Source organism: Chiloscyllium plagiosum, unplaced genomic scaffold (genome assembly GCF_037043375.1).
Source record: "Chiloscyllium plagiosum isolate Xiang-an unplaced genomic scaffold, Cpla_swu_hap1 HiC_scaffold_31, whole genome shotgun sequence".
NCBI classification, from domain to species: Eukaryota; Metazoa; Chordata; class Chondrichthyes; order Orectolobiformes; family Hemiscylliidae; genus Chiloscyllium; species Chiloscyllium plagiosum.
This window is the reverse complement of record NW_028270169.1, coordinates 46919728-46944095: the sequence shown is the minus strand read 5'-3', so window position 1 is coordinate 46944095 and position 24368 is coordinate 46919728. Positions and strand designations below refer to the sequence as shown.

Below are 24368 nucleotides of genomic sequence, written 5' to 3'. Positions count from 1 at the left end.
ATTTGTAGCAGCTGAAGAAAGGGTAGAGAGAATAAAATAGCAAAAGTTGGATGCTATGATAATTTCAGTTAACAAACAAAGATGATTTAAAGAAATGAATAGATTAAATCAATAGCTGGTAGAGAGCTCAAGGAAAATCTGAATGTCATGTTTGATAATCAAACATTTGGTAAAGTATAGCTAACAGGGAAGCAGGTCATAGGGCCTAAAAACTAATTATTGGGAAGCCAGGTTGTGGTTTATATAAACACAGGCAATCATTTAGGATATCTGATACTGATTCAAAAAGTACACCATCCTTGGGATGTTTCAGGCATTTTGAGTGTTCACAGTCACTTGCCCTAAAAATATTCTGCACTCGGGAACAATACGAGAGGATTAGTGAAAGAATTCTTATCATTGTCATAAATTGGAGAGCACTTGCAGGGCACAAAGTTTATAAGTTTTTTTTGTCTCACTTCAGCACCCACCCTGAAGCCACCTCAGGATATTTTCGATAAAGATCAGTCATTTTTCTAATCCCCAATGGTCACAAATTCAGCCCTTCCAAACTTTTTCTTTGCCAGGCAGCTGCTTCCTCCTTCCATCTCATCCCAGGAATCACTCATGTAAACCTTCTCTGACTGACTTTTAAATGTATCTATGTCCTTTCTCAAATAAGGAAACTATACAGCACTCCAGATGCCGACTTGCCAATGCCGTGTACAATTGTGGCAAAATAGCCTTAATTTATAAGGTAAAAACAATAACTGCAGATGCTGGAAACCAGATTCTGGATGAGTGGTGCTGGAAGAGCACAGCAGTTCAGGCAGCATCCAAGGAGCAGCGAGGTCGACCTCGCTGCTCCTTGGATGCTGTCTGAACTGCTGTGCTAATCCAGAATCCTTAATTTATATTCTGTTCCCCTTACAATAATTGACAACAATTCCATTTGCCCCTTTCCTATTCACTTGCTGTGGAGCTGCTTAATTCATACAAGCAGGAGTACGCCATTTGAGCTCTGCCATTTCTGGATCACAATTAATCATCTACTTCAATGTCACTTTCCGAAACTATCTCCATATTCCTTGGTGGCATCACTGTTGAGAAATCTGTCACTTTCTCTCTTGAACATAATGATTGCTTCATCCTCCCTCCAGGAAAAACAAATTCCAAAGATTTACAATCCTCCAAGTGAAGAAATCCTTCATCACTTCAATCCTAAATAGCTAGTGCCTTACCCTAAATCTGTCCGAGACCCTTTAGCTATGGGTTAAACATGCATTCTGCATCTACCCTGTTGAGCCCTTTTTAGATTAGATTAGATTACTTACAGTGTGGAAACAGACCCTTCGGCCCAACAAGTCCACACCGCCCCGCCGAAGCGCAACCCACCCATACCACTTACCTAACACTACGGGCAATTTAGCATAGCCAATTCACCTGACCTGCACATCCTTGGACTGTGGGAGGAAACCGGAGCACCCGGAGGAAACCCACGCAGACACGGGGAGAACGTGCAAACTCCACACAGACAGTCGCCTGAGGCTGGAAATGAACCCTGGTCTCTGGCGCTGTGAGGCAGCAGTGCTAACCACTGTGCCACCGTGCCGCCCTCAAATTTCTCAAATTCCATGAGACCACCTCTCATACTTGTGAACACGAGACTACAAGTCCAGTCTCCTCCATCTTCCTCAGTACAGCCTGACCATCCCAGAAATTAATCTGTTGAGTATCTGCTGCACTTCATCACCTAAGACGAATTTATTATTTGGTAAGGAGAGCAATCCTGAATCCATGCTAACGTATTCCCTCCCTATCCAATGTAATAGAAGCCCACTTTCTCATTTCCTGTGTGGGACCTTATCAAAAGCCTTCTGAAAATTCAAGAATACTGCATCTACTATCTCGACAACCACCTCTTTCGACACAGATGTTAACTTTTAGTCCCATTAGTGTCTCCAATACAAATTTTGTTCAGTTCCTATTTTCCTACTAGTCCCTTAGATCTAGATTTCTGGGAGATACCTTGCATCTTCCTTGGTGAAGACAAAGACAAATGATGCCCTTTGTCATTTAACATTCTCCTGTCTTTTCCTGTAACGGCACTACATCTACCTTTGCTAACCACTTCGTTTATACATGGCTATAAAGCTTTTACAGTCAATGTTTATAGTCATGTTCTATTCTTTCTTTATCAATTTTGTGTTTCCTCTTTGCCCAATGCTAAAATGCTCCCAATTCTTAAGGATATAACTTGTTTAGAAACTTGATAAACCCTTCTTTGATCTAACAAAATGTTGAATTTCCTTTGTTAGCCTTTGTGCCTGACAAATGTATGTTTGTTGTAAGCTATATTAATTTTTTACAGACTAACAATTGTCTGTCTATAATCACACACTTTAGTGTTTTCCCAGATGACCACAGCCAAGTTTCCCCTTATACCTTCACAATTTCCTTTGTTTAGATTTAAAACCATAGTTTTGAGTGAACTAAATCATTTTCAAATTTAAGTTTCTGTCATTTTGTGGTCATTCTTCTCTTAAGATTCATTTACAAGGTTATTAGTCCTTTCTCATTGCACAATGCTAGATCTAAAGAAGATTGTTCCCCAGTTATTCCTCAACATACTACTCTAGAAAATCATCTTGTACCCATGCCAAGAACTCTATGCACATTTAAAACACCCATGATTACTGCATCACTTGTTACATGCACCTCCAGTTTCCTGATTTATACCTTGCCTTATGTTAACAACAACAGTAGGTGCCTTGTACACAATTCCTATCAACAGTTGTTGCTCTTTGCTATCTGAACTCTACCCAGATTTTTCAACAACTTCTTCCAATGTAAGAATGTTCTCTCATTAATATATTGGTACCATTCTTTGTTAGGAGCGAACTACCATCTCCTTTTCATTTTGGCAGTCCTTTCTAAATGTCAAATCCCCTTGAATGTTTAGTCTGCAGACCTGGTCACCTTGAAGTCAAGTGCTACAATTGCAGTTATGGAGACATCAGTTTTCTTCCATCTGTGCTGTCAATTCCCCATGAATACTGTGTTCAGATAGTATGTCTTTGATTCTGCCTTTTTAATATATTATCGACAGTTTGACAACTTCATGTTAATATTTACTTTGCCGAAATCCACTTCTGTTACTTTTCCATTTCCCAGAACCAGTTTGATCTCTCAGATTTCTGTACCCTTACAAGCTTGTTTAAACCCTCTCCCATAGTACTAGCAAATTCTACACAGACGGTATTGGTCTCCTTTTTGTGGTTCGTGTACTTAGATCCATCTGTGTTTGAGGGTTCTGCAAACTATCAATTTAAATATACTGCTTTTCAATTCTTCCTACTAAACTGGTCAAGTTCACACATTCCCACATTATACTCCATCAGCCAAGCGTTCATTTGCTCACAACCCATTAATATCCCAGTGCAGATATTCAAACTTCTTTTAACTTAGTTGTCTACTATTGTTATGCCATCACTAAACTGAACCACCATATATATTCAGTCCCTTCATCCGAGTCATTGATATATACTGCACAATTCAAAATGGAGTTCAGGAACAGAGGGACCTGGGTGTATATGTACAGATATCATTGAAGTCAGAAGTCACACAACACCAAGTTGTAGTGCAACAATAGACAATAGGTGCAGGAGTAGGCCATTCAGCCCTTCGAGCCTGCACCGTCATTCAATATGATCATGGCTGATCATTCCTAATCAGTATCCTCTTCCTGCCTTATCTCCATAACCCTTGATTCCACTATCTTTGAGAGCTCTATCCAACTCTTTCTTAAATGAATCCAGAGACTAGGCCTCCACTGCCCTCAGGGGCAGAGCATTCCACACAGCCACCATTCTCTGGGTGAAGATGTTTTTCCTCATCTCTGTCCTAAATGGTCTACCCCGTATTTTTAAGTTGTGTCCTCTGGTTCGGCACTCACCCATCAGCGGAAACATGTTTCCTGCTGCCAGAGTGTCCAATCCTTTCATAATCTTATATGTCTCAATCAGATCCCCCCTCAGTCTTCTAAATTCAAGGGTATACAAGCCTAGTCGCTTCAGTCTTTCAGTGTAAGGTAATCCCACCATTCCAGGAATTGACCTCGTGAACCTACACTGCACTCCCTCAATAGCCAGAATGTCTTTCCTCAAATGTGGAGACCAGAACTGCACACAGTACTCCAGGTGTGGTCTCACCAGGGCCCTGTACAGCTGCAGAAGCACCTCTTTGCTTCTATACTCACTTCCTCTTGTTATGAAGGCCAGCATGCTATTAGCCTTCTTCACTACCTGCTGTACCTGCATGCTTGCCTTCATTGACTGGTGTACAAGAACACCCAGATCTCGCTGTACTGCCCCTTTACCTAAATTGATTCCATTGAGGTAGTAATCTGCCTTCCTGTTCTTGCCACCAAAGTGGATAACCATACATTTATCCACATTAAACTGCATCTGCCATGCATCTGCCCACTCACCTAACTTGTCCAGGTCACCCTGTAATCTCCTAACATCCTCATCACATTTCACCCTGCCACCCAGCTTTGTATCATCAGCAAATTTGCTAATGTTATTGCTGATACCATCTTCTATATCATTAACATATTGTAAAAAGCTGCGGTCCCAGCACGGATCCCTGCAGTACCCCACTGTCACTGCCTGCCATTCCGAAATGAAGCCGTTTATCACTACCCTTTGTTTCCTATCAGCCAACCAATTTTCAATCCAATCTAGTACTTTGCCCCCAATACCATGTGCCCTAATTTTACTCACTAATCTCCTGTCTGGGACTTTATCAAAAGCTTTCTGAAAGTCCAGGTACACTACATCTACTGGATCTCCCTCGTCCATCTTCAGAGTTACATCCTCAAAAAATTCAAGAAGATTAGTCAAGCATGATTTCCCCTTCATAAATCCATGCTGAGTCTGTCCTATCCTGTTACTACTATCCAGATGTGCCGTAATTTCATCCTTTATAATAGACCTCCAGCATCTTTCCCATCTTTCCTGAGGTCAGACTAACTGGTCTATAATTTCCTGCTTTCTCTCTCCCACCTTTCTTAAAAAGTGGTATAACATTAGCCACCCTCCAATCCTCAGGAACCGACCCCGAATCTATCGAACTCTGGAAAATAATCACCAACGCATCCACGATTTCCCGAGCCACCTCCTTCCGTACCCTGGGATGTAGACCATCAGGCCCCGGAGACTTATCAACCTTCAGACCCAACAGTCTCTCCAACACCAAATCCTGGCAAATATAAATTCCCTTAAGTTCAGGTCCTTTAGCCACTGTTACCTCAGGGAGATTGCTTATGTCTTCCCCAGTGAACACAGATCTGAAGTACCCATTTAATTCTTCTTTCTTTGTTCCCCATAATATATTCCCCTGTTTCTGTCTTCAAGGGCCCAATTTTAGTCCTAACCATTTTTTTGCCTTGCACATAACCTAAAAAAGCTTTTACTATCCTCCTTTATATTATTGGCCAGTTTACCTTCGTACCTCATTTTTCCTCTGCATATTTCCTTCTTAGTAATCCTCTGTTGCTCTTTAAAAGCTTCCCAGTCCTCAGTTTTCCCACTTATCTTTGCTATGTTATACTTTTTCTCTTTTAACTTTATATGTTTCTTAACTTCCCTCGTCAGCCACGGCCGCCCATGCCTCCTCCTGGGATCTTTCTTCCTTTTAGGAATGAACTGATCCTGCAACTTCTGCATTATACACAGAAATATCTGCCATGGTTCCTCCACGGTCATCCCTGCTAAGGTATTGCACCATTGAACTTTGGCCAGCTCCTCCCTCATAGCTCCATAGTTCCCTTTATTCAACAGCCTCTTTGTGAAAAAATTATCCCTCAGGTCCTTTTTAAATCTTTCCCCCTCACCTGAAACCTATACCCTCTAGTTTTAGACACCTCCACCCTAAGAAAAAAGATCTTGGCTATTCACCCTATTCATGATTTTCCGAACCTCCATGAGGTCACCTTTCAGCCTCCAATGCTCCAAGGGAAAAAAAAAACAGCTTATTCAGCTTCCCTCCAGACCTGGCAACATCCTTGTAAACCTTTTCTACACTCTGTCAGATTAACAACAGCCTTTCTCTAGCAGGGAGACCAGAATTGCTGTATTATTCTAAAAGTGGTCCTGCCCAGCTGAACGTGATGCGCCAACACCTATACTCAATGTTCTGTCCAATGAAGCCAAGTGTGCCAAACATCTTCACTATCCGATCTATCCGAGACTCCATTTTCAAGGAATTATGCACCTGCACCCCTTGGTTTCTTTGTTCAGGAACACTCCCCAGTGCCCCACCATTAATTCTATAAATCCAGGCCTGGTTTGCCTGACCAAAATGCAATACCCACATTTATCTAAATTAAACTCCATCTGCCACTCCTTGGCCCACTGGCCCATCTGATCAAGGTCCCATTGCACTCTGAGATAATCTTCTGAACTGTCCATTACAACACCTATTTTGTTGTCATCTGCAAATTTTTAAACCATACCTCTTCTATTCACATCCAGACATTTCTATAGAAGACCAAAAGAGGTGGACCCAGCACTGATCCTTGTGGAACACCAATGGTCACAGGCTTCCAGTCTGAAAAGCAACCTTTTACCACCAACCTCTGTCTACTACCTTCAAGCCAATTTTGTACTGAATTGGTTAGCTCTTGTTGGATCCCATGTGATCTAACCAGTCTACCAAGCCGAACCTTGTTGAATGTTTTGCTGAAATCCACATAGACAGTGTCTACCTTCAGTCTCCTTGGTCATCTCTTTAAAAAAAAAAACTCAAGTTAGTGAGACATGACTTCTCATGCAAAAGCCATGTTGACTGACCAGTCCTTGTCTTTCCAAATGCATGCAAATCCTGTCCCTCCGAATCTTCTCCAACAACATACCCAACACGGACTAGTGGCTCACCGGTCTTGAGGTCCCTGTTTTTTCCTTACAGCCTTCCTTAAGTAATGGCACCACGTTCGTCAAACCTCCAGTTTTCCGGCACCTCAGCCATGGCTGTTGATGATACAAATATCTCAGAAAGTTACCCAGCAACTACGTCCCTCGCTTCCCACAAAATTCTGGGAAATATCTGATCAGGTCCTGGGGATTTGTCTATCTTTATGAGTTTTAAAACCTCCAGCATCTCCTTCTTTGCAGGGAGAATTCTTTTCAAGACATCATTACTTATTTCCCCAAGCTTCCAAGTCTTAAATACTGACACTAAATATTTGTTTTGTCTCTCATCCATCTCCGGTGTTTCAACACATAAATGGCCTCGTTGATTTTTAAGAAGCCCTATTCTCTCCCTACTTACTCTTTTGCTTGTTCTTAGAATCTCTTTGGGTTCTCCTTAATGATTTGCCAAAGTTATTACATATCCTCTTTTTGCCCCCGATTTCCCTCAAGCATATTCCTACTGCCGTTATACTCCTCCACAAATTCACTTGATCACAGCAAAGCATACCTGATATCCACTTCCTCTTTTTTCTTGACCAGAGCCTCAATTTCTCTCGTCATCCAGCATTCCCTACACCTAACATCAAATGTCTTCTGGAAATCCAAGTCCATCATATCCGCAGCAGATTTATTTTATCCCCAGTGCTTGTTACTCCTTCAAAAAATTCAAATAAATTGACCAAGCACAATATCCCTTTCAGAAAAGTATCGACTCTGCCCGATTGCAGGGGTTTTTCAAGTGCTGTGCTATAACCACGTTTATAACATCCTTCCTAAATAGATACATTGCTAAATAGTGCAATGGCTGACTATATCTACTGTCCGTGCTATTTAAAGCTCTGAAATTATCACGAGGAGCCGAACTGCAACACTGTTAAACTGTATTAGTCTCAAACATTAATCATGCCATCAGCTTAGAAATAAATTGAATCCGGGTTACTGTGATAAAATTGAACAGCCCCAGGACTGGGCTGTTTTGGTTTTGCGCTGTACTGTTATTCTCCAGTTTTTTACTTGTTGAAAGTCCTGGGAAAAGAACCCCAGTCTATAAGAAATAAGGAAAGGTCTCTGTAGGTCTGTGGAAGCTGTATGCACAGATTGGTGAGTTCAGAATTCAAGCAAGATAAAATCCTGCGTGTTTGTCATACAACCCAGCGGATTTCATGAAGGATTGGCATTCGTGTTTGAGAAGATTTTTAAAATGGCAACTTACCATCCTTTTATATTAAAAAAAAAAGCCCTTCATTGCGTCTGTCGGTGAGAGTGTCGGGGTGGAGGGTGACAATAGAAAATAAGGCGGCATGGTGGTTCAATGACTAGCATTGCTGCCTCAGTGTCAGGGACCTGGGCTTAATTCCAACTTTGGATGACTGTGTGGAGTTTGCACATTCTCCCGGTGTCTACATGGGTTTCTGCCGGGTGCCCCAGTCCACCCCCCAAAAGTCCAAAGATATGCAGGTTAGCTGAATGGGCCATGCTAAATTGTCCAGTGATGTGTAGGTTAGGTGTATTAGTCAGGGGAAACATAGGGTGGGGGAACAGGTCTGGGTGGGTTACTCTTCAGAGGGTTGGTGTGGTTTTGTTGGGCTAAATGGCCTGTTTCCACTCTGTAGGGATTCTAAGAAGATTGAGCTTAGATGGAAATACTAATTCGGTTGCCTTATAGTGCTGTTCAATTAAAGTTACATTATTAATAATAAACAGCTAACTTTCTGTTTTAAATGTGGAGTCCAAGATTGGTTATTTGTAAATAGTTAGAAACTGTTGAGCAGTTTTGAGGGTCACCCACTATTTTAATTTCATGTATTGCGAATCCACTGACAGTGAAGCTAATTTGGTCTGACTTGCTATTTCTGTATTGTAATAAGACACAACAGCAATTCATGCATAAGAGAATAATCTTGAATGCACTGGGACAAAGTCATTCTGATACAAAGGGCTCAATACATTTGGGTTGGACAAAGAAATGATAAGTAGGGTTCCATACTAACCTAGAATTCCAATTGTAATATGTGAATTAATGGAGATTGATTTTCTCTTCATTCTAACTTGTTTCCAATTAGTCCTGCAAAGACTTCAGGCTTACACTTGAAGGATGAACGTTGGGTGAGGTACAAGATAGCTCAGGCGACAAAGGAATTAAAACCTCGAACCAAAATTGAGGGGTGAATAAACTTGACCAAAGATAAAGGCAGATTGTGAAGAATGACTACTTATCCTCGAGGAATAGGTGATGGTTGGTAATGTTCAAATCCCAACTGTGTCAGAATACAGTGCTAAAGCAAAACAGTTATAATCACAGCTTTTTTTTTATTTAAAACCATTTCCATTTAATGACATAAGCAAAAAAATCAGATCTCTGCACATTCACAGCCAGCTTTACCTCTCCACATTCACTCACTAGCTCTACCAAGCTAGACAGCATTGATAGAAGTCTACAACTTCTTTTTTAAAAAAGCATACTACCAAATCTCCACATCCATCCGTTGTACAATGTACTCATCAGCACTCGTCATTCATTTTTCTTACCATTCAGAGTCACAGGGGAAACCATACATACCGTTGGGATCAATATAATTTCTTGCTACATATATTCAGTAGAGGTACACAGGTATATACTCTGTAACTGCCACTTCTGGGTCAAAATTGTATGTTTGAGCACAAGACATTTCCTATATCTAGAAACAAACCTCGTAGGTTACTACAATAGAGGGAATTGATGAATCTTAAGCATTTAATGAAACACTTGCAAATGTTCCATAGTATCAAAGTTTAGACATAAATGGATCTTTGCAATAGAAAATTACAAAATTAAGTAAACCTCAGCTCATCAAACTAACAACTAGAGTTTGGATGGATATGCATGTTGCAAACTACCATTCCCATGGTACAGTATTCAACAGCGCAAATCTCAAAGGGTACATGTGGTGTAAAGCAGCAAAATGCTGCAATTCAACTAACTCACTGATACTTTAGTACTCCCTCTTCCCAATGGAAGTTTAATTCGATATTTTTATCACATATTCTTGGCTAGTGGGATGGTTCAGGACTCAGGCGATTAGTTAACATGCAGATTTTCTCTCTCAATAAAACATAGCACTTGCGCCGAAGTGCTTTTATTTTATGAAGTGTGCTTTGAAGACAAAGGCAGTTTTAGTCATTTCAAATAAAGCAATTAATAAAGCTGGTTACAATCGCACCACATCAAGATGGTTATATTAGTTTGTGCAAAATATGCACTGGCTAATATTTAAGGCAGGATTGGTTCATAATATGTAACAAATACTGGGCTCAGACATGGGGGCTCGGGGAATATTTCAAAATGCTGGCTTGATCATTTTTCATGTACTACCTCCGAAAAAGAATTTACCTGTAACTCCTAAGTTGTGTACAAACCAACTTACCCCCCCAAAAAAAGACTCTGATGCTTTTAAAAAAAAATACATTATCCCAGGTAATTTTTTAAAAAACAATAATTGTGAGGAGGAACAATCAGAATAATTATCACAAAAAAGATGACAATTGCCACTGCCGTTGTGGTCTTGCAATTTGGTCAGTCCACTTGTCCCTTCTTATTGAACATGCAACGCTCCTAATGGCATTGCTTGCCATTTCATGCACCAGCCAGATCTGAACAAAGCGTGTGATCAAGAATGTCTCAAGACATGAACATCGAAAAGAACCAAAACTGAATACAAATATTGAAAGCTACATACCCATTTCCATAATAATACTGTTTGCTTCCTCATACTCCAGCAGAAGTCCAACACCGCTTCTCCCAGTTGAGCTATGACAAGAATCAACTCAGCCTCAATCCTCCCTGCCATTGGGTTAAAATGAAAAACCCTCATTCCTCATCAGTCCAACGAGGACCAGACAGGAAAATGCCCAATCAGAAGCCACCAAATTGTCATACTGCATCACATGTGGTGCAGCAACATCAATACAAGGAACTTTTTCTCTCAAGTGAGGATTCAATCCTGTGCTTATTCCATAAGGGCAAGCTTAAACAGCAAGTCAACCGGATGCATTCCACTACATGCCCTATCCCAACTGACATCGACACACATGCACTTTCTGACAAGATTAGCTGAAGTTTGAGATCATGTCAGGCTATAATGAGCAGCAAAACAATGATCCTGGCTGTCTTGCTTTACCCACTCCCCAAAATGCAGATCGGTGTTAACGGGTCCAATGACGATGCACAAACTGGTGCCACCTCTAAGGTTTAATTACTAAGTACAGATTGGGAAGCAAAAGATGGGAATTTCTGTTGAGAATAGCTTAAAAAATAGAGCACATTTTAGTGATTGCTCATTAAGCTTTTTTCCAAAATGGTATTTCTATATTCTGAAATAACCAAAGCATCAAATTTCAGATTTTCTCAGTCATTTTAAAGCAGACAAAGTTAATATTCATCAGTACAGCTGAAGTGCATTGTAACAAATCTAACAAGCTTGGAGATGTAATTCATAGCAAATTTTCATTGTGTGTGGAAGATCAGCGTGGACTATTGGATGGTTCGTTACCTGTGATATGGATCCTGGTTCTGGGAAAGGTGAGGCTTAATTAGATGCAGAACTGACAAAGAAAGATTTGTGTGCCTAAACGTGTTTAAGTGAAGGACGTTTAGTGCCTTGCAAAATGAGCTGAGAAATTCAGACAGTGTTTTCATTTGCTAGAGATGGAGCATACAATGCCTGCTAACTGGACTCCACCCGACATAGCAAAGTCCAGACCAATCCGCATAAATTAGCACATTTTACATTTTAGCTCCTGATTCACTGGTTTGAATTTTCTGGGCCATGGAAGTTTCCAAAAGACTGTTCTTAATTCTTGTCCTATTGGTGACTACACTGTAACCAGGAAAACCAAAGACTTGTTAGCGAGCAACTCACATGCATTAATCATAAAGTAAGTCTAACTTAATTTATGGACTCTTAAGCTTTTATGGTTTGCAGTTAGGCTGTAAGAAATAAGATCAGAAAATGAATAAAGTACTTAGCAAGTCTGGCAACAGCTGTGGAATCACAATTAACATTTCAGGTCCCTGACCTTTCATCAGAATCCTGGGTCACTGAGCACCCGAAATATCAACTTTCTCTAATGCTACAGATATCCTGATAGTTTCCAATGTGTTTGTTTTTGCTTCAGGTTTAGAACATCTGCAGTAATTTGCTTTCATACTGATATAAATGATGGTGACCAATATTTATGATTCAGCAGTTACTGGAATAGTGTATGAAATAAATTCATTTTAAATACGAACTAGTTTTCAGTATTGAACATTGAGCTCGTTACCACCCCCAAACCTTGCAACAGCTCTGTTTGCAATGTTACTTGCTTGTCATTAGGTCCTGCGGGCTTTAAGTTTGGGAATTTACATTCCTAGGCTGAATACTAGGTAAGTATAGAATAAGGAGGGTGTTTTAATCCACATAAGAACAGTCAAAGATGAACTGTAAGAATTGAGGAAAGGTAACAAAATTGGTGAAATATTACTGTAAAAATTGTGAGAAAGTTTTTAAAAAGTCAAGCAAATAAGCGTCTGTAACTTTAGTAAATGTGTGCAGTAATCCCTCAGTAAAAATGTATGGCATTGATCAAATTCTTGAAGACATTAAAATAATTTGATGCTTCAATAATACAGTGAAGGTCAACAGCACAAATTCACTCAACCGCTGGGCATAGTGTGTTACAAATCGTGCAACAGTGCCAGTACCTTGTTGTGACATGTGATTGCCTCGAATGGCAAAGAAATAATTTAAAATACAGCACTATAATACATGAATCAGTCGTTCAGACTATTTTGCTTTCTGAAAGATTATGACTTGTGCATGAATTAAAAAAGGGAGAAAAATTAAATTCAGAAAATATTCCAAAAATATAAAATGTCTCCACTTTTAAGCATGTACAGCCTCATCATTGTCTTGAGTTTTCAAACATAACTTGCTTATAACCACTGAAACAAAAAGTTGTCAGTTCAATGTGTCTTGCACTTAATCTATTATGCATATTAATAAGATTCCTAATTTCAAAGATGCCAAAAATGAAAAGCCTAGGTGCAAGCAGAGGGGAGGGGCAGCACAACCACCATTTGCTAGATTACATGTTCACATACTGTGACACAATGAATGCTTTTACAAACAGGAAATTGATAGGATTTCTAGGTAGCGTTAAAGTCAACATGGGCAACGGGACAAGAGGCATAAATTTGAATCAGGACTCAACCACTTGGTTAACAATACAGCAATCAAACTTATCACAACTTAACCATTTGCTTCCTCCTCCAACCTCTTTCTCCTGACAGCAGTTAGATGCAATACCACAATGCTTCAGGGTGAGCTTTTCAACCTGATCACAGTTGAACCAAACCTTGTTTCATGAAGTGTGTCGACACTCTGATGACAACACCGGGAGGTGCAACACCTCCACATCATCCCCAACAACGATAATTTTCAGTACCCACACAAAAACTTATTTACAAGTGATATTTTCCTGTGCAAGCCACAGAATTACTGAGACCTCCCTGCTTTGAATGGTTCAGCTCTTAACAAACTATAAATTTGTGCATAGAACAATTTAAGTTTTACTGGTTCCAAGTTGGAACTTACCTCAATTCCAATTAACACTGCAAGGTGTACTGCCATATGATCTAAACTCTGCAGGTTAGATGGATCACCTACTAAGTAAACTGATCTCCAATTTGATAGTAGCTGGGCAATGATAGTTGGTCTCAATGTCAATTGTGTTTCGGAAAGGTCCCTCAGGAGTTTGTACTCCTACTGAGGTGAGGTCAATCATGCCAATGGGAAGGAGGGAGTGAGATATATGCGTTTACAGTAACATCACATCACTAGGGTAATGTGCTCAACGGAAGGAGGACTGTGGTGTACACAATGGAGCAAATTACTTAAAATATGCTTCCATTGTCAAGAAAACTCTTCAACTCTAATTTTTTTTTCCCCCTGCAGGTTGAGCGATCTCAATCTGTTCAGAATGGATGTTTGTTTCAAACCTAATTTTGATGCTCAATCATGCAACACTTTACTGCATATTAAATAATCACAGTCTTAACATTCTAGCCAATTGATAAATATTCAAAACTAGCTGTTGATACGAACAACATGCTAAGCTTTCACGTCCAATCATCCCGTTAATAATCAATAAATCAAACGTGTCTTTTTAAAAATGCTTCTTCAACTGCATTTTTAATAAACCTCAGTAGTTACTGCTTCTTGGCTAAAGTACTGCAGAAAAGATCAGAATAGAAAAGATTTCTGTTATCTGCAGAAAAAGCCACTTTCCAGTGAACAAAACTGGGAGAAACAGCAACAATGGCAAGTATTTCTCCATTCCATGAGATGTGGGAGAAGGAGAGAGAGAGGAAGTGACATGCACAGTCCTTGTAGCTACCCCAGATGTGTTCTACTAACAGCACGGAACAAGAAATGAATCGGGTCTACCTTTTGACTCCATTGCTTGGTGCCAACTCAGAGTGAACCTTGATTAACTGAGGGATTGAAAGAAATGTTTAAAAACAAAACCTTTAAATGACACCCAAATTTTATCCAGTATGATTTTGGCCCAAATACAGGCATCAGTATACCAACCTATGTGTAACATTCAGCAAGAATCATAGCATCCCAACTGTTTTTTCACTCACCATTAGATCTTCCAAACTTACTCACACCAACTTCATATTCCATTTTTAAAAACCAGTTTGTACATACAATTGTTTACCAGAAGTATACTATTTAACCAGTGTAGCAATAAGTTCAATGAACCAAGCTTGAAGGAACGTAAAGTTTTACTTAAATATAAAAATAAAATTTATTGTTTTTTTAAAAATTTTATCTAAATTTAGACGTTGCCAATCACCCGCACACATTCATACTCAGACGTCACAAAATGGCAGTCGTTTAATGGGAAGAGGAGGAACCTTCAATCTGTCTAGCCACTTGGACCAGCCAGAATTGTCTTAAAAATTTCCAATAGATACAGTACAAATATTCTCTGGAAAATTGTTCATAAATTGTTTGATTGCAGTGTCTTTTAACACAGCAATGCATGTAATCAGTGATTGGATGGTGCAAAAGAGGTCATTCTCAGGTTTTTTTTTAAAAGTATATACTGCATGCCCCACCCCATCTATTACTTAAACTTTTGTCTTTCTGCTTAAAAGCACTCTTGATTTTAATTTCTACTCTTGATTTTAAGTTATTTACACTTCTCTATGCCAGTCAAATTTCAGCCATAGTTATGGGGAGGTAGCTCATTTCCAAATGAGCATGATATTTTGTAGTTTGAATGGAAAGGCAATTTCTCACCATGTTAGCCAATGCAAGACCTTTTAAATTTTGGCTCACATATTACGTGTGAAACATTAAGGAAATAGCTAATTGAATGGAGCCGGCAACGTGAAAAAACACCTTGGGATGTGGGTCTGTGGAAATGTGGGAAACAAGGGTCAGAGCAGCATTCTCTCCTGGGGGAAAAGAAACACAAAGGATGATTTGAAAAATCCACTTCTGGCACAAGGAGGAGGAAAGTGTTTGTGAAAAAGGTTTTGAAAATTGACAAGTGATTTCACGAAGAACATAAGAATTGTTGTTTCTCCATGTAAAAAATATTCAGATCAACTTGTGTGGGTTGCTGCCTCCTCTTGTTTGCCACCAACACTTTACCTAATTTTTATCCACAAGCTCAGAGGATCGGTCGGGTCTTACCACGGTAACGCACACTACAGATTCATCATGTATTCCAAAAGGCACGCCTGTACAGACTACTGGGCAAAGACAGCAGTATCATTTGAATGCTAGTGCACCCTGAGATTTTAAAATTGGCCCACATCTAGTCTAAGAGGCCAGAAAACTGGTGTTGTCATGTCATCCCCACTATTTTGGTTCCTGAGAATCCCAGTTCAATGTGTGTCACGCAATTTTACTAAAAGTGTTAAGCCAATAATATCCAAATTGAAATTTGATCAAAACTCAAAACCTGCCAGAAAGAACAACATCACTACCAGGGGACTGCTGATGGCCAACTTCAAGACTCCGCTCATACCAGATTTGTGACAACAGGATGCATGAGGTTTGCATAATATGTGATCTGTATCCCACCAGTTATAAAAAAAGCACTACGCAACATGACTATATACCCAGTATAGCTACTCCTTTAATAAAATCTGCAGAGAGATTAAAGTCAAGATTATTCAAAACTTTTGATGAACCACTTTACTTGCTAAAAAAAAAACTTTTGAAAAATCAGTGTGTTTTTAATGAAGAAAATTAAAACAGGCACATTTGCAAGGTGCACCCAAAATAAGATGCAAGTACCTAGTTTTGGTTAAAATATACACGGTATATATGCATACATGTACAATTCTGAACATTGTGAGCCAAAGTTTTGGTATAAGCTTGAATAATTTGTGTTTCTTAACATTATAGCACCAGATTTTAAAAATCTGTCATTGAGAATCCTATACTGTGTAATCAGAACCTCCTCCAAAACTAGCCATGACTGCCATTTTTCCATAGAACACCGCTTAATGTGTCACGCAGTTATAGTAGCAAAACACTATCGCATCAGATTAGCAAGAGTCAGATTCACATATATCCAATGAACCAGCCAGGTCCGGCATTACTAACATGCCGCCACACATACACTGAAATTTTTCCTCCAAACTCGATTCACTGAGCAACAAAGTGAGATATACAAGCAAACACTGATAACATTACTGTATATAAAAAAATTCTGACACTTGGAGAGGGGAAAGAGAGGGGGACTGGGAGAAGCATAGGAAGGAAGAGAAATTTGGATTGGTTTATTTTACGTAACTAAGTAACAGATTTAAAAAAGAAGCTACTCGCAGGAGGAAAATTAAAGGACAGTCAGGCAACAAAGCAAAATATTGGAGAAGTGACTCAACAGGCGCAACAATTTCTTTTCCAAAGTTTCAGTCAGGTTTAGAATTCTTCTCAGGTGTAAACCAAAATTAACAAAGATTTCAAGGAAATGAGAAGGAAGACAAAAGAAAAAGATTTAACAATAGCCTCCAGTTCAAGTTTAGACAGAAAGCACCACAGATAGTGGTGATATTACTGGGAATTGTGCCCTTAAGAAATGTAATTTTAAAAAAATGTTTTCAAGTGCAGCAATTTGTACAAAACAAAAAGGGTCAGTCCAGAAAGGCCTGCAAATTGCATTTTACAGCAACCATTAAAGTAGAACATTTCAAGTAAAGCTATGTCTGTTGTTTACTGAGTCACCCATTACTGCTGTACCCTGAACCAAACTAAGATCACCACTCTGCAGTGGTCAGTTTAATAAGGATGTACAAACTTAAGACGATGATGACTTCACACTGCAGTCCAACAAGGTTTCCTGCACTGTTGTTGAGAAATATTTTTCAGCAGCCACAAGCCATTTGTTAATAGTTCAAGCCCAGAGATGGAAAAGAAAAACTAAATTTAAACTAATTTTCTCAAGTATATATTCTCAGCATTCGAGGTCAGTTGCCTGCACATCCACGACCGGCGTTGTTTAGGGTACAAAAGTAAAAAGTGGTAATGGTTTCCAAGAGTAGTCAACACAATGTTCATATGCGCCATTCAAATTCCCAATGTCTATCGCTTCCGTACGTGCTGACGTCTCGCCTGTAATCTCTGTCTGGTTCCAGTAGGTCGAGATCCAGCTCCGATAGAAAAGGTGGGCGTTCCTGCTGGGAGAAACAGAAATTAAGAATGTTAATTAATGAACACTAATAGCATGTGGGAAATTTCCTCTTTCCCTTGGGCCCACAAACTATGTGCATGGTTAGAAATGATGAGAGAATAGTTTTCTGTGGCAACTTAAAATATTCCCGGGTGCTGCCAGGACCACCTGACAAGAGTACTATACAATTCTTTTCTGCAAGGTGATGTAACAGAACATTTTCAGAGACGACGGATAATGAAGCAGAAACTGCAAGAGTGCAGACAGATCTGGAGGAAAAAAAATGACCTCAGCCAAGTAGGAACAATCCCAAATGGAGACACTTGTTATCTCTCCTTAAACCAGCTGACCTGCTGGACAGCCAAAGTCATGACCAACCTACATGCGAATTGATAGAAGGGATATGATTGGATATGGGTGATGCATATTAAAACACAAGTCCTTCTCCAAGACACACACACAAACTTCAACCTAAAATCTGTTCAAAGCATATGTATGAACACCATTATAGAAAAACATTTTAAAAACAACTGTGACAGAACACTCCCTGTTAGATGGTATTGACAAACTACCATTTTACAGAGTGTCAATATTGGAGGCCTGCCACCACCTTAGCAATAATACCACAATAAATCAGTGTATTGGGAGTAATGTCAGATAGAATACAACAGATACTGAAGTGCACAATTTAATAAATTTCATCTTTGGATTATCTCTAAAAATTCAATAATACCAAAACGTTTCTGATAGGATTGATTTGCTAAATATCCTGTTAGAATACGAAACCATGCAATATATCTACCTAGCATACTTCTCTGTTCATTTTCAAGTCAAATTTGTTGGGCGACTTCTTTGGAACTTGGTCATCTTGATCAAATGTTGAACAGGTAATTTTAGAGGTACCTTTCAGTGTCTTTCTGGTCGAAACTTGCTCCCTGTCTGATGTGATTAAGGATTCTTTTAAACAGTACTCTTCCTGGCTAAGACTCAGGACATGGTAGTGTGGTAGTGTAGTGTTTTGGCAGGTGTGCAAATGCAATAGACAGAGTTTGGCCATTTTTGTTGCTGTTGACTTAAGTGACCTCTGAAATGGCCAAGTAAGCCACTTGGTTGTACTAAATCTTCACTATACAAGACTATAATGAATCAAAGCATTAATCAAAAACTTTGTCAAAGATCTTATGTTACTTAGAGTCACACTGATCTGATTGATTAAAGACAATAAGGTCTTGAGGCTATTTACAGCAACAACATATTATATGATGTCTACTTCCTGTCTATAAACATTAGTCGTATTTCATCAAGGAAGAAAATGCAGAATCTCTACTTCACTGCATACTACTACGAATCCTTGAATTGGTGTAACTGACGGAGACAATGGAACGGAGAAGGGGAAGCAGATAATTACAGTACTGACAGAGGTTGGTGACAATGAATACTTTCTTACCAAATGCTGATGGTGCTGCTGCACCTGCTCCTGGACTCCCAAAGGTTGTTGCTGGAGCACCAGTGGGCCCAAAAGAAAAGTTGCCACTCGGAGTACTTTGTCCAAATCCAGATGCAGCTGTCCCTGGAAGAACAACAGCTAAAGTCAATGAGCTGATAAAAATTCACTATGGGGTTCACACGAAATGAAAATCTCCTGTCTTTTGAGAAAGAATGAGGAATTTCGAATGCAAGTTACAAATTCTTATCTTACATTCCCACAAAATCTGGCTGCTTCCTTTAATGGATTTATTCTCTCTTTCAAGATGACCTGTGATGTTTTATCTACCATTGGCCAGTCGTTCCCAGGGTTATCTTTGATGTTACATTTGTACTTTTGCAATCCTTGGACAATGATTTTGCTGAAGTAGAAAAATGTGATCGATACCCACTAGCCATTTCCTTAGGTAGTCCAGTTTCTATTTGGGTGAGAAGCTTTTGCCCTCTTTCAGTGTTTCAAGTCTGTTACATCCTAATTTGCTGTTTCTAATATTCTGAATATTGAATTTAATCTGGGCTCCAACACGAATACAGACACAACACAAATGAACACTGAATCATCACGCATCCTCACAGAAATTAACTAACTGAAATTCAGATTAAAGATTGAAGCCATTCTTTCCCATCTCAGCCACAATCCCTATTCCTGGTGTACCACTCTGTTCCGCTCCCTGGCAACTGGTCAAGATAAAAGTATACTGCTTCTGGTGGCATGTTTGACACCAAAATGAACCCGAACCATGCTTCATTGTAAGTCTGCCCATTTCCATCTCCACAATACTGCCCAATTTGGCCCCATCATATCTGCTAAGCCCTCATCATGCCTTAGTTAGCTCTTAACTATTTCAAGTACGGTTAGGTGAATGGGCCACCCTAAATTGCCCGTAGTGTTAGGTGAAGGGGTAAATGCAGGGGAATGGGTCTGGGTGGGTTGCTGTTTGGAGGGTTGGTGTGGGCTAGTTGGGCCAAAGGGCCTGTTTCCACACTAAGTAATCTAATCTAATCTAATCTAATCTAATCACTACTGACTGGTCTCATGGGTATGATGCTCAGTCAATTTGAGGTCACTGAAAACACTGCTGCCTTTAGCTTTGCATGCACCAAGGGCTGTTTAAATACCATATCTGCACTTGCTGCTGATATTGTCTTCCAATTAAACAAATTCTCAAAACGTAGGATCTTCAACACCCTCCATGGCCTTGCCTCCCTTGCTCAGTGATCTCCTCCAACTTTCCAAGTTATTCAAGGATCGACCAGATCTATAGGTTGAAGTCCTAAACTGGAGAAAGGCCAATTTTGACGGTATTAGGCAAGAACTTTCGAAAGCTGATTGGAGGCAGATATTCGCAGGTAAAGGGATGGCTGGAAAATGGAAAGCCTTCAGAAATGAAATAACAAGAATCCAGAGAAAGTATATTCATGTCAGGGAAAAAGGGAGGCTGGTAGGTATAAGGAATGCTGGATAACGAACGAAATTGAGGGTTTGGTTAAGAAAAAGAAGGAAGCATATGTCAGGTATAGACAGGACAGATTGAGTGAATCCTTAGAAGAGTATAAAGGAAGTAGGAGTATACTTAACAGGGAAATCAGGAGGGCAAAAAGGGACATGAGATAGCTTTAGCAAATAGAATTAAGGAGAATCCAAAGGGTTTTTAACAAATATATTAAGGACAAAAGGGTAACTAGGGAGAGAATAGGGCCCCTCAATGATCAGCAAGGCGGTCTTTGCGTGATGCCACAGAAAATGGGGGAGATACTAAATGAATATTTTGCATCAGTATTTACTGTGGAAAAGGATATGGAAGATATAGACTGTAGGGAAACAGATGGTGACATCTTGCAAAATGTCCAGATTACAGAGGAGGAAGTGCTGGATGTCTTGAAACGGTTAAAAGTGGATAAGGTCCTGATCAGGTGTACCCAAGAACTCTGTGGGAAGCTAGAGAAGTGATTGCTGGGCCTCTTGCTGAGATATTTGTATCATCGATAGTCACAGGTGAGGTGCCGGAAGACTGGAGGTTGGCAAACGTGGTGCCACGGTTTAAGAAGGGCGGTAAAGACAAGCCAGGGAACTATAGACCGGTGAGCCTGACCTCAGTGGTGGGCAAGTTGTTGGAGAGAATCCTGAGGGACAGGATGTACATGTATTTGGAAAGGCAAGGACTGATTCGGGATAGTCTACATGGCTTTGTGCGTGGGAAATCATGTCTCACAAACTTGATTGAGTTTTTTGAAGAAGTAACAAAGAAGATTGATGAGGGTAGAGCAGTAGATGTGATCTATATGGACTTCAGTAAGGCGTTCGACAAGGTTCCTCATGGGAGACTGATTAGCAAGGTTAGATCTCATGGAATACAGGGAGAACTAACCATTTGGATACAGAACTGGCTCAAAGGTAGAAGACAGAGGGAAGGTGGTGGAGGGTTGTTTTTCAGACTGGAGGCCTTTGACCAGTGGAGTGCCACAAGGATCGGTGCTGGGTTCTCTACTTTTTGTTATTTACATAAATGATTTGGATGCGAGCATAAGAGGTATAGTTAGTAAGTTTGCAGATGACACCAAAATTGGAGAACTGGTGAACAGCGAAGAGGGTTACCTCAGATTACAACAGGATCTGGACCAGATGGGCCAATGGGCTGAGAACTGGCAGATGGAGTTTAATTCAGATAAATGCGAGGTGCTGCATTTTGGGAAAGCAAATCTTAGCAGGACTTATACACTTAATGGTCAGGTCCTAGGGAGTGTTGCTGAACAAAGAGACCTTGGAGTGCAGGTTCCTAGCTCCTTGAAAGTGGAGTCGCAGGTCGATAGGATAGTGAAGGTGGCGTTTGGTATGCTTTCCTTTATTGGTCAGAGTATTGAGTGCATGAATTGGGAGGTCATGTTGTGGCTATATAGGACATTGATTAGGTCACTGTTGGAATATCGCGTGCAATTCTGGTCTCCTTCCTATCGGAAAGATGTTGTGAAACTTGAAAGGGTTCAGAAAAGATTTACAAGGATGTTGCCAGGGTGGGAGGATCTGAGCTACAGGGAGAGGCTGAACAGGCTGGGGCTGTTTTCCCTGGAGCGTCGGAGGCCGAGGGGTGACCTTATAGAGGTTTACAAAATTATGAGGGGCATGGATAGGATAAATAGACAAAATCTTTTCCCTGGGGTCGGGGAGTCCAGAACTAGAAGGCATAGGTTTAGGGTGAGAGGGGAAAGATATAAAAGAGACCTAAGGGGCAACTTTTTCATGCAGAGGGTGGTACGTGTATGGAATGAGCTGCCAGGGGATGTGGTGGAGGCTGGTACAATTGCAACATTTAAGAGGCATTTGGATGGGTATATGATTAGATTAGATTACATTACAGTGTGGAAACAGGCCCTTCGGCCCAACAAGTCCACACCGCCCCGCCGAAGCGCAACCCACCCATACCCCTACATTTACCCCTTACCTAACACTACGGGCAATTTAGCATGGCCAATTCACCTGACCTGCACATCTTTGGACTGTGGGAGGAAACCGGAGCACCCGGAGGAAACCCACGCAGACACGGGGAGAACGTGCAAACTCCACACAGTCGCCTGAGTCGGGAATTGAACCCGGGTCTCTGGCGCTGTGAGGCAGCAGTGCTAACCACTGTGCCACCGTGCCGCCCAAATAGGAAGGGTTTGGAGGGATATGGGCCGGGTGCTGGCAGGTGGGACTAGATTGGGTTGGGATATCTGGTCGGCATGGACGGTTGGACCAAAGGGTCTGTTTCCATGCTGTACATCTCTATGACTCTATCATTCTTCCAATGCTGGTGCTGAGATGTAATCACTCCATTGTTAGTGGCTGTGGCTTCAGATACTTTGGCATCTAAACTCCAGAACTCCCTTGTAAAAATTTCTCAGATGGTCTACCACTCTCCCTTTAAGGCACCCCTTAAAACATGCTTTTCTACCTATGTATGCTATAGTGTCATTTTTTTGTGACGATGATGATGATGATCCGGTCAAGCATCTTGGGAATGTTTTACGTTATTAAACACACTATGATAAGACAAATTGCTGTTGTGCAGGCATTTCCTGTATCTTGGCTCCAACAGCTCGGAAGAGAACTCATCAGAAAGTGTAACTGGTGAGATGCTGGTGAAATAGGAGCTGACACAAACACCAGAAATTAGTTCAAAGACAATCACTCATAACAGCGCTTGGAACAGGACAAAACATCCCAAGGCACTTCAGAAACATTGTACAACTTATGACATTGACCAAAAGAAAAATCAAGTGAAGTGACCAAAAGCTTGGTCAGAGTTTGAAGGGGAATTTAAATGGAGCAAAGAGAAGGGAAAGTAAAGGCAGAGGGAGTTATAGAGGAAATTCCCAAGCTCAGCTTGACCACAAGCCTAACAGCTAAAGCAGTGTGGAACAAATTGAGAAGTGCCATCACAGATTAAAACACATGCATTAGATGCAGACTCTCTTGATTTAAAAAAGTATAATAGCTCATTTGTCTCCATCCATCAACTTAATCTAGCAGTCATTTCTGTAAGACTAAAGTTTAACTTTTGTTTCCAAAAACATTTTTCTCCTGATTCCTGGAGGTGCTGACCCCTGCTGGACATATTTGCACAGCTGCACCAAACATTGTAATTCTTTGTTAAGTCATTCTTCAATGGGGTCCTCAAGAGTAGAAGTGTGCACACCACACAGACAAATAGCTCAGCTGGAGAGAGGAGATAGAAATTCATGAGTTGCGGCTACCGCAATAATGTTCCCAAAATAATATTCACACTATTCTGCACTGATCTGTTTGTGCTGCTCAATCTAAATTTTGTACGTTTCGATCACTGTCAACAAAAATACAGTATCCAATTCACACTCAAGGCTCACATATTTGCATGAAAGCACTAACATCCAGCACTCCCTTGCTCCCAAAAAGCTAGGTAGCAGTAAATATTCTGTAGGACATTTGGGCATGCACTGTTTATTGTAAAATTGCTCAGTTCATAATTTAGTGCTTTTTTAATGTTAGATCGATATTTTCTACTATCGTAGCAGCTACAGTGTGATTGTACAAACCAAAATATCTCAGTAGATTAGACTTTTTTTGAAATTCAGTTTACATAAGTGGAAAAATAGTATTCCTTCAGTCATGTGCTCCATTTCATATAGACCACGTACATATTGTTTCAGACAGTACAAATCACAATAGGACAGCATCAAACCACAACTGAGGACCAA

The 24368-nt window shown here is 40.3% G+C and overlaps 1 protein-coding gene across 3 annotated transcripts in view; it reads right to left on the bottom strand.

The window, feature by feature from the left end:
- Positions 1–9243: 9243 nt before the first annotated feature.
- pom121 (POM121 transmembrane nucleoporin) overlaps positions 9244–24368 on the bottom strand; it is a 58116-nt gene continuing 42991 nt past the window's right edge. For 2 of the 3 annotated variants that reach the window (XM_043718718.2, XM_043718720.2), the window contains 2 exons: positions 19117–19239; positions 9244–17676 (listed from right to left, as the gene is read on the bottom strand). In XM_043718718.2, coding sequence (XP_043574653.2) covers positions 17582–17676; positions 19117–19239 — 218 coding nt within the window. In that variant the 3' untranslated portion in view covers positions 9244–17581. The remainder of the gene's footprint in view (positions 17677–19116; positions 19240–24368) is intronic. The other variant, XM_043718719.2, reaches the window with a different exon arrangement.